General features: G+C 34.7%; 1 protein-coding gene across 1 annotated transcript; it reads right to left on the reverse strand.

Moving 5' to 3' along the window:
* Positions 1 to 2,179: 2,179 nt before the first annotated feature.
* On the reverse strand, positions 2,180 to 2,989 carry LOC132314185 (agamous-like MADS-box protein AGL90). The gene is made up of 2 exons (XM_059813080.1): positions 2,582 to 2,989; positions 2,180 to 2,332 (listed from the first exon to the last, which is right to left on the reverse strand). Exons 1-2 carry the CDS (start codon positions 2,987 to 2,989, stop codon positions 2,180 to 2,182), a joined length of 561 nt encoding a protein of 186 aa, XP_059669063.1.
* Between the last annotated feature and the right edge of the window lie 9,250 nt (positions 2,990 to 12,239).

The following is a 12,239-nucleotide window of genomic DNA, read 5'->3' on the forward strand; positions in this document are numbered from 1 at the left end:
TTGAATATTTTGAGATTTTCGTTAGGAGGCTAAATGGATTCGAATTACTTTCCTTTTTGGTATATAATTGGTAGGTTTTAGTAACTAGGTTTATTACTTTATTTTTACAGAAATTTTGAAGAAAGTTCAATTTTGAGCAGTTTCTTTATATTGCTAGTTTTCTTATGTTTTTAGGGTTTCTTTTGTTGATTAGGGTTTCTATTTATAAATACATGTATTGCAGTGTAAATCACACATTTAATTATCAATAATATTTCAGAATTCTTTGCAAATTTTCTCTATTTTGTGGATTCAAAGTAACCCATGTTCTTTGTTAACAATACATAACTTTCCGGTATGTCAAGGAACTAAATAAATAAAATTTTGTATTGATCCCATCATTACTCACAAAAATAATACATAATTCCAATACTATGAACAACAAATCCTTAATTTTTTTTTTTTTGAAGGTTCTCAATGATCTGGCTTATAACCATTACTCGTAGAGAAGAAAATAATAAATATGATAAATAATAAAATAATATATATATATATATATATATATATATATATATATATATATATATATATATATTCGTATAAGGTGCTCGTCCGTGTTTTACTCGAAAAAAACAAAGTACTCGTGGAAATGGAATGGTTAGACTTTTAATGAACTCTATCATTATGGAGGAAAATATTGAACATAATATCTTAAAAAGGAAGTGTAGGAAAATGCTAAGCATATTATCTTAGAAAGGCGGCGCATGTGATATATTAGATAGGCGGTGCAGAAAAATACTAAACATAATATCTTAGAAAGGTGGCGAACGTGATGATACATAATATTTTAAAAAGGCGGCGTAGAAAAATACGAAACATAATATCTTAGATAGGTGGCGCACGTGACACAATAAACATTGTTTTCAGAAAATGATACATATATATATATATATATATATATATATATATATATATATATATATATATTCGAATAAGGTGCTCGTCTGTGTTTTGCTTGAAAAAAACAAAGTACTCGTGGAAATGGAATGGTTAGACTTTTAATGAACTATATCATTATGTAGGAAAATATCTTACATAATATCTTAAAAAGGTAGGAAAATACTAAACATAATATCTTAGAAAGGCAGCGCACGTGATATATTAGAAAGGCGGCACAGAAAAATACTAAACATGATATCTTAGAAAGGTGGCAAACGTGATGATACATTATATTTTAAAAAGGCGGCGTAGAAAAATACAAAACATAATATCTTAGAAAGATAGCGCACGTGATATAATAAACATTGTTTTTAAAAAAGCGTAAAAAATCCGATTCAGATTCTCTATCAACACTCTTGTTTTAATTCCATGCATCACACGGGAAATTTGAATAAATGTTAGAGCAAGGTAGCTTTTCTTGTTGCAGCACTAGTATTTTTAAATTTTTCCTGGTTTTGTGAGCGAAACGAAATTTCAGATTTACCTAGAGTTGGCCTTCAATTCATGTAATTTATAATCCTCAGTACATGATTTTTATATATTTTTAGGGAAAATTACATATAAATGGAGTCAAAATTTCATATTTACTTAGAGACTGAGTCAAAGTTTCATATTTCTCTAAAATGGATTGCTGAGGTGGCACATGGTTTTTTACTGTTTAGAAAATTGTGGTGCCTAAAATGTCCTTCCCTAACAAAAAAGTAGTACCTTCAGTGAAAAAAAGTAGTACCTTCAGTGCAAAAAAGTAGTACTTTCGGAGAAAAAGTAGTACCTTTGCGGGTGTTTAAAAAACATGGTACCTGGATGCCAAAAAGTAGTACCTTCAGTTCAAAAAAGTAGTACCTTCGAAGAAAAAGTAGTACCTTCGCGGAAGGGTATTTTAGGCACCACAATTTCTAAACAGTAAAAAACCATGTGCCACCTCAGCAATCCATTTGAGAGAAATATGAAACTTTGACTCAGTCTCTAAGTAAATATGGAACTTTGACTCCATTTATATGTAATTTTCCCTTATTTTTAAATCTAAATAAAGGAAAGAATAGAAAAAGAAACAATATCATTTGACAGAGAATCCAATAAAGGAAAACTACTATGTACTTGAAACAAATTAACATCCACCCAAAAATGATTCACACACACACATATATAAATATATAATTAGAATCAACAATATACATATTTAAAATATGAACCCTACATTTCAGGGAGAGTAAATGTGAGGCCATGCACTATCTAGGTCATCAGGCAGCAGCTCCTTGTCCTTTGTACCACTTGTGCCGCCGGCAGCATACTCCGGTGGCAGTCCCAAGTCATTCCCTCCACTACTACTAGGACCACCAATATGATCCATATACTGGTGATGGGTCATTGTATCCATGAACCATTGATCATTCATCAATGGTTCCATTGATGTTGGAATGCTCAAGGCCCTCACATCTCTAGTGGCTGAAGCCTCTTCTACACCTGCCGGCGCCACCGGAGGAGGAGGAGGAGGAGGAGGAGGAGGAGGAGGAGGTGGTGGTGGTGGTTCTTGGTTCTGCCTTTTGCGAAACTTGTCACGCATGTCAGCTGCCAACAAAGACAAGCCATGAAGTTGCTTTACATCAACTAGTCCATTTACATCCACATTATTAATACCTTCAACTAGTTCCCACAAGATTTGCTCCATTTCCTTCTCATCATTCTTCTTCTTAGCTTTGTTCATCTTCACCTCCTCTTTCTCTATCCTCTCCTCGAGGTAGTTCTCAAGTGTACTACTTTTTCTGGCTCTTTCGGATTCCGGCATCCCAAGAAACTTCATCATTAGTCCTTCCATCTCTTCCCGGGATGGCCACACTCCCGGACCTGCTGCAGTTTCATCCGGACTGTAAATGGCTATGCCGATCTGCACGTCGCATAGGACACACAGCTCCTCCGCTTTCTTAAACAAGCCAGCCATTCTTTTTCTAAGACGAGCTTTCCTAGCACTCTCATTCACAATCCTCGCAATTCTAACCCTCTTTCTTGCCATGTCTAGGTGTGTATCTGTATGTGTGTGTGTATATATATATATATCATATGTTGTTTCTCTTCTCCTGATTAAATCCTAGCTTGTTTTTGAGTGTGTATATGTAAGTATGTAGTAAATCTGTACATTTTTAGGACCACGACTGCACAGATAGTCCGGATTCGTGTGAAAGAGTTACTTTACACGAGTCCTGGAGATTAGTCGGGTCATGGGTGAAACCCGGACACCTGAACAAAAAGATATATTGAGAGCTAGAGAAATAAAGAGAAATACTTGCGGGTGAGATAAGAATCCAAGTCCCTGCAGTGTGTGTGTAAGTAGATAGTATATCTGTTAATATTGTGTAAGCACTATGCACTTATGTTTGTGTGTGTCCATATATATAGAGATAAGAATTAATCACGTTGCTTAAAATGTCGTTTGAGTAGAGAAGATTACAAGAATTTGGGGGGAGATTTTAATTTTGTGGCTATGGAAGGAAAAAACCTATTAATATTTAATGTTGGGTTTAAAGATTACATCTCCACTACCATTAAATGAATTAACAGTGATAATGATAACTCATATTAGGGAGGGGAAATTGGAAAACCTAATGTCTTCTATGCACAATCAATGTACAGATTGACCAAAATTATTTTGATATAATAGAATTTATTTACTTAGAAATAACCTGACATTTTTCGGACCAATTCTTATTAGGTAAAATTATAAATACATGAATTTATTAGGGGCTCCATTTTAGCTAAGGTAAAGTCAAAGACTTGAATATTCCAAAAGATAAAATTCTTAAAAATAATGGTATGGACATGAAAAAATACTGCATTCTTCCGAAGTGACCAATCTGCCCTTTTTACTTTCTTTTTCATTCTTGCATGAAAAATGGTACATGAGGCACAAAAGATAGTACTTAGGTGCATGCACACAGGGGCGGAGCCAATTAAGGTCTAGAGGGGGCACGTACCCCCCTCACTTTGCTCCAACTTACTATACATAGGTATATATTTTTGGTATATACATATATTTTTATGATAATTTTAAATAGTGCTCCCCTTCAAAATTTCAAATTCTTCTAATTTCCTTTCGAAAAGAAGAGGTTATATATATTCCTTATTCAAGTATACAATATTTTTCCTTTTCTAATTTTTGTTTCCTTTTTCAAAAAATTACTTTTTTTACTTATGTATAATTATGTATTTTTCTATTTTTTTTAACTTATTTCTTTTTATGGATGACATTTGTGATTGTATTTAATTAAAATATTATTAATTAATAATTTGATTTTTATATTTGAAACTATATTTTTTTTACAGTATTTATTTAGTATATTATTTTACAACTATTTTTTTTTTCTTATTTTCCTTTTTGATTTAAAAAAATTATACTTCCTATTTGTCATATTTATTAAATTTTTTTTTTTTTTTTTTTCAACAAGTGCATTGTGTCCCCTCTGAACTAAAATCCTGACTCCGTCCGTGCATGCACAAAAGTAAACAAAGTAATAAACATTTGTAAATCCTTAGGGTGTCATTCTTGTTCCATACTAAAAAAATTTAGCTCACAAATTCATTACGATAAGTGGTACTTGAGTGCACAAATTAAAAGTGGTATGCAGGTGCACAAAATTGATACATAGGTAATTCCGCAAGTACAATAAAAATGGCAGATTGGACACTTGAAAAAAAATGCATAATAATTTTTTCATGTCGACATCAGCATTTTTGAATAATTCAAGACTTTGACTTCACGTGACTGTAAAATGAAACCCCCAAGTTAATGTATTCATAATTTTCTCTGGGATTTATAGCTAGAATCATACTTTTTATTGCGAAAATCATATATACAGAGAGTGGAAAATCTAATGTTCATCGAAATTACATGAAAGAAGTAAAATTAAAATTAGAATTTGGTCAAACCATGGTTATGCACAACGCATGTATTCAATATTTATTCACCAAATCCAATACAAATTACACAATTAGTCTAATTCTTTTATTTAGAATTTATTTCACTTAAAAACAACATTGACCTTACTAATAACTGTTGAAGGCAAATGAAATTAGCCAGCAATGGGCCTTTTCTTTGGGCTTGTTAAAATCACTTGTTATATGTTGGGCCTCTCCCATTGTATCACCCTCACCTTCTTGCTTGTTGGCCAATTTGCTCATGGGCCCAATCATATTCTAAATACACACTTAATTATACAAATTGCTTGAATTTCTGGAAAAGGCCCAAAAAAAAAAAAAAAAAAGAGGTAGAGGAGAGAAACAAAAAAAAAAAATTATTTTAACTAAATTACTATCATATCCAGATAGGACCACATGCCTTGTAAATTTCTTCTTTAAAATGTGAATGTTATTTTTGTTATATATATATAAAGAAATTATATTAACTAATTTATTATCGTAGTTTGGCTGGGCTTGCTTTCATTCTACAGTACTAATTAATATACTTCATTTACCTTACTGGGAAAAAACAAGGGCAACTATACAGGATATTTTATACTCTTTTAACTTTTTGAGATATTAAATGTAGATAAGATTTGAATGGAATTCAAAATTTTGAATCTTGACTCCTTTGTTAGATTTTAGAGACTATGTCTTCGACTTTATGAACATTTCTCATGGTTTTTTTTTTTTTTTTTTTTTTTTTTGAATTATTTCTTGTTCTAGTTTATGAGCCTTTATCATATATTTTGCTTACTATCTCAATTCATTTTAATGTGGATTACAATTTACATCTTTTTGTTTTTCGTTTTTTTATTTTTATTTTTTGGAATTTCATAAATATATTTAAAGCAGACCCAAAGAAGTTGCCCAATAAGCCCAGAGCATTACTTCTATCAAAATGTAATCTAATTCGGGATAAGTGCAAAAAACACCCCTATATTTTAAAAAAATGTGCAAATAACATCCCTATTGTTCAAATGCCACCCCTCTAATTTCAAAAAATTACAAATAAGGACTTCTGACCAACAAATTTGACATGTGTCGTGCATGTGAGCAAAAGTTGGCCTTTAATACTAAAAATACCCTTTTGTACTATACAAAATGCCCAAAGGTTAATATTTGCACATTTTTAAAAGCACAGGGATTTTTTTTTGTAAATAATGAACATAATGATAAAAAATTTGTAATTGACTATCATTACATCAAAACCAAAAATTAATGATGAAAGATTTAGAGGTTTCGATTTAATTTCGATTTATTTTAGAGGTGTCGGCACTTATCCAATTACACCAAACCCTTGTATATTGGTGAACCATGAACCATCGGTGGCTCTTGAAGGAGGTTGAAGAGTAACTGAATAACCGCCTTTCTGAATCTGATCTTTTGCGGATTTGAGATGCGAAAGGAATGGTTCAAGTAGTCCAGACGCAAGCTTCTCGTTCGCGCCACCAATAAAGATAACCAGATCACATCTTCATACGATAACACAAGAGTAAGAACACATAATCAACACAATGAGAGAAAGAACACATAATCAACACAATCAAATAATTCACAGTACCTGGTCCTGGTTGGCGTGAGCTGAAACAAAGCATGATCAAGACGAGTTCTTGGATCCATAATTTTAGAGAGAGAAAGAGATTCAAAATTCCATCTTGTCAGTTGCATACATTCTTATTGTCGATTTCTTCTAATCTTCGAAGTCTATTCAATTTTCTTCATCTGAATTACACACAGTCACACACACAAACAGAGAGAGAGAGAGAGCTGGGGCACATGCGAGTGAGGTTGGGAGGGATTTGATTATTCAAACGTGGGTCCAATAAATAAATGCCGACACCTCTGTGCATAGAGATACTGAATCAGTGCATACAACATATAAACGCCAGTAAAGCTCTTCCCAACCGCCAGGCCGTATACTTTGATAGCCAAAATCACCGCCAGGTACAGTTTCGTCAGGTTCCCGACCACTGCATCAGAGATCGCCATCTCTTTTTCTCTCTTTAGGCTTTCTCTCCCTAGAATTGGGTTGGATACAGCTTATTCGCACTATGGAGAGCCGAAAAAATCAGCAGCCACATGGCTTGTTTTAGCATCTAGATTTTCTCGCGCTTCATGCTCAACGCGTTGCTATTGTGCGCCACCGGCGTCGGTGGAGGGGCATTTACCTTCAGAACCATCGCGTAGATCTGGTGACTCCATCCGACGGAAACCGCAACCTCCGGCATGAGCTTCACCTCCACATTCATCGAATCTTTACCACCGTTGATCACAGATTCTTCTGTACTAGACGAAGAGATTGGATTGACTAAGAGACCTCGAAACTCTTCGTTTTCGTGTTCTTCATTCTTATCTTCCTCCGGTACCGGAACAAATCGACCTCCGGCGGTCGGCGACAGCAATGGCTCATCGTTGTCGTAAGTCCTTACTTGAAACAACTTTGTAAACCACGTAGTTTGTGTGTGGTGTTTCATTACCCAAAACGACTTAGTTTTCGTCAATGTCCATGTGGGGGGTATTTTTGTATTTTTACTTACCTCTCTGACAAAAAGCCCTTATTTGCAAGTTTTGGAAACTAAAAGGGTGGCGTTTGAACAACAAGGGTGTTATTTGCATATTTTTAAAACTATAGGGGTGTTTTTTGCACTTGACCCAATCTAATTCATTAGATTTCTATTTTAGACATTATTTTAATTAGGATTTATTTATTTATTGGAGGGGTGGGTGGGAAGCTATACTTAGGCTTGAGCAATTACAATCTTTTTCCAACAAGGAATTAAGTGCAGGACCTATATAGATGCTTGGGTTGACATTTATAAGCATGAGAGAGTGGGAGATATAGTTTCATGAGAGAGTAGTTAGGTGTGTGAGGTTTTTAACTCTTCTACATTGCAATCTATTATTATTATTTGTTTACTTTTTTGTATGTAATTTTGTGTAAGGGTCTTGACTCCTCTACCATCCCTTACCTCTAAACCTGTATCTCATGTTTCTCGACCGCTTAAACCTCCATCTCGTTCTACAACAATACCTTTAAATCCCTCACTTCCTCGCAAAATTAGCTCAAGGAAAACCACAATCATCTCTGTCTCAAGTCAACCGATATCACCATCCCATTCTGTTGCTGAATCCACCTTTCATTGTCCAAGATCACCGCTTAAACCTCCTTTTCGTTTTGCTCATTTGACCTGTCAAACACAAACTATGCCTTTCCTTATACTTCAGCCTCCAACTCCCATACCCAAATATGTAACTTTCTCCCAATACCTGTCACCTTAAAGTAAAGTTGACTCTACCTACTGATAAAGCAAGTTTGCCCCCAACAAAGTACATCTCTGCACCCACCTCCACTTACCCTTCACCGTACAGACCCTGTCACCTCTTCCAACCCTCAACCAAGGGCATGGGCATCCATTGTTCAGCAATTCCCACTGAAAAAAATGGTGTTTCAGTTCTTCAAACCATCCTCTATTGATAATGATCGTCTGATCAATCCATCTACAGAGATTGAAGAGGAAGAAAATTGCTAATGGAGCAACATCATGGTAGGTCATTTCATTCACAAAAGACCTCCCTTTAGAGTGGTGCAACCTACAACTCTAAAGCTTTGGAAGTGTAAAGGCCTTCTACAGGTGTTGACTGATGGTAGAGGGTTTTACGATTTTAAGTTTGAAAACATTCACTCCATTGAAGCTATTATTGCCTTAGGTCCCTCCCATATTGATGACAAGTCTTTATAGTTGCATAAGTGGCATACTAACTTCTCAGCTAAAGATAATAATAGGAATGTTGCCCCTATGTGGGTTAGGCTCTACAATATTCCTCTTCAATTTTGGACTGCAAAGGGGTTTAGTCATTACAACTGTTTTAGGGAAACCTTTAGATGCCGACCAAGCAAATGAGATAAAAATAAAACTTCAAGTTTGCTAGGATTTATGTGAAGCTTAACCTTAATGCCCACTATTGGAGGTCATTTCACTCAAAACTTGTAGTAGGATAATGGTTGCCATCAAGGTGGAGCACCAGTGGCTCCCAAAGTTTTGTATAACTTGTATAAAGGTTGGACACATCAGTTCCATATGTTATGCTCATAACAGTGTAGGTTTTTCTACTCCAGCAAGGAACAAGCGCATCATATAATGGAAAATGGTCCCTTTAAAAAACTCAAACCCTAATTTTCATGCAAAATCCCACTCAAATATCCACTACAGCTTTTCTCCCCTATCCCACCATATTGGCTTTACCGACGAAGTCACTAATACAACCCTCCTTCCCTGAATCACCACATCAGCCTTGCCAACATAAGTCTTTAACAGTCTCAAGATCGTATACCAGTCTTTGATAACCCATTAAAGACTCTTGCAACCATGTCCATGCACCAATCATTTGTTGATTTAAATAACCACAAGCTAGTGGTAAACCTTTTCCTTATCTTCTACTTATCTCATGCCACCTGGCACCTACCACAACCTAGCCTCATCTTCTATAGTCTGCAATAATAGGTTTGATCCCATTACTTTTCCAACTAAAACATATGATTGTTTAGAGGAACCCTCTGATGATATAATCCACTAATAGACGTAGTCTAATTCATTATCTTAAACTCCCACAATTTCAAGCACCAAGAAAGGAATAAATCATCCTCTAAGAAGAGCAAGCCAAAAAGAGGTATGCAAATGCACAGCTATCCCTTCAAGGGTTTGAGATATATGAGAGGTAATACCAAGCCCTTTCATCAATGGTTAACCTTGCAACTTGGAGTATTAGAGGCTTGAATAGCCTCTCAAAGCAACTTGAAATATAAAAAAAAACGCATTATCGTCAAGGTGCAATCCTTGAAACTAGAGTCAATATGGATAATGTTAAGCCTATTCACAGCTAGGAAAATGGTGTATTCTACAAAACAACTCTCATTCCTCACTTGGGGAGATATAGATCTTATGGAACTCAGAGAAGGTTAACATCAATACTATTAGTTCATCTAGACAAGATATTCACTACTCAATAGCATCACCTAGGCAGTAATTCATTGTCTCTTTTGTCTATGGAGTTAACATAATTACACGTAGGAAATCACTATAGTCTAGCCTTAAATCCCACTCCACTTTATTCTCTGACTTTCCTTGGCTTGTACTTGGCGACTTTAATGTTGTTACTGATTTCAATGAGAAGTTTGGTGGTTCACAAAGACGGGATAGTGCAAATTTGATTTCCAACAATGTATTTATGACTTAAGTCTTGAGGATTTGAGATATTTTGGAATCCACTTCACTTAAAATAACCACAACATGGGAATTGTAAATATAACAAAGAAATTAGATAAGGCATTAGTGAATGATAAATGGAAAATAACATTCACATACTTAGAATACAAATTTTTACCTTCTTATATTTCTGATGTAGCCCAACCCTTATAAAAGTTTGGTGCATAGTCCAAGGAAGAGAATTCCCTTTAGATACTTCGACCCATGGTCCCATAATGCACTATTTTTACCCACTATTGAATAAGTTTGGCCTATTATAGTAAGAGGTTGTCTTATGTTTCAAATCAATCAGAAGCTGAAATGGCTAAAAGGACTTCTGAAGCAGAAATGCAGCATTGAAATTAGTCATCTTTTCACTTTAGTCACACAAGCTAAGCATAACCTCTCATCTTGCGAGTTGCATTTGGACACAAATCCAATGGAAGATCATGAGCCTACAATCATTCAATGGTGATCCTATTGATGATGAAAGTCAATTCAAATATGAGGTACTATCTTTCATAATTGCTCAGGCAGTCCTCCACCTTATTACCCAGTAAAGGACTCTTTATAGTCATTTATTTGTAAGACCATCCTTAATCACCTCCTCCTTACTCTTCAACCTTTCCCATTAATAAAGAGATCCAAACTTATTACTTATCTTTGAATAGGGATAAAGCACCAGGGCCAGATGGTTACAATGCTCACTTTTACCCTAAAGCATGACACATCATAGGAAAGAATATAGTTCAAGCCATCAAATACTTCTTTATAAATGGAAAGCTATTAAAAGAAATCAATAACTCATACATTACATTGGTTCCTAAAATCCCTAACTAAACCACTGTAAATGATTTTAGATCCATATCCTGTTGTAATACCATTTACAAGTATATTGCAAAAATTCTATCAAATAAGCTTAAGCTTGTACTGCCTAGCATCACTAACCCTTGTCAAAATGAAATTTCCAAGGCAGACAAATAAGAGATAGTGTCATTCTTGCACACAAACTATTACAGGGCTACCACAAACCAATCAATCCTTATAGATGTGGATTAAAGGTTAACATTAGGAAGGCCTCTGACTCAGTTGGGTGGGAATTTTTACTTGAAACACTTCCCCTTTTTGGCTTTCCAAAATCACTCATTGGATGGATTCAAACTTGTATCACATCCCCTTCCTTCACCATCTTAATAAGTGGTGAGTTTCATAGTTATTTCAAAGGAACCAAAGGACTTAGATAAGGTTTCCCAATCTCATCTCTACTTTTTGCTCTTATTATGGAGGTATTCACTTTAATAACTAAATATCTCATTTATACCTCATCCTCTTTTAAATTTCATTGGAGATGTAAGAAGCTTTCCATCTTTCACCTCACATTTGCAAATGACTTGCTTTTATTCTGTCATTGAAATCTTACCTTAATTACTATCCTCAATAATGCACTCTCTCAGTTCTTAGAAGTTTCAGGACTCTCCATCAACTAAGCAAAGAACAATTTTTTCTTCTCTGGTATTGATTCAAACTTGAAATATAAAGTGTCCCCACTTGCATACATGTTTTATATGGTGTTTAATCCAATTCCAAAGTATGAGGCACTTTCAATTCAACTTCGACGATCGAAACTAAAGATAAACAAAAAAATTACAACTTGTTTAACAAGTTTTTGTGAGTCGTACGCAGCAGAATATTTAGAAAGTTTTATTTATTTTGAAAACAGATCTTGTTAAACAAAAATTGAGAAAGCAATTAGACAGGTCTTTTAGAGTAGAATCAATTTTAAACAGAGAAAACAGTAATCAGTTTATTACATGTCAGCGGTCAAAAGATAATATCCAAAAAATATCAAGTCATGACTATGTAAAAACTGAACAAAATATGATGCATGTATGATATGAACATGAAATCAAACATCAATATCTCCAGCAAATGGAACAGTACTAGTCGGAATGTCCTCATCACCACCATCACTGTCACTACCACTACCATCCTCATCATCCTCTGCATCCTCATCTGTCTCATCATCCTCATCTTTCTCAGCCTCAGGAACAAGTGACGGATCTG

Source organism: Cornus florida, unplaced genomic scaffold (genome assembly GCF_030987335.1).
Source record: "Cornus florida cultivar Cherokee Brave unplaced genomic scaffold, ASM3098733v1 CherokeeBrave_3.0.0_Hap2_Chr06, whole genome shotgun sequence".
Classification (NCBI taxonomy): Eukaryota; Viridiplantae; Streptophyta; class Magnoliopsida; order Cornales; family Cornaceae; genus Cornus; species Cornus florida.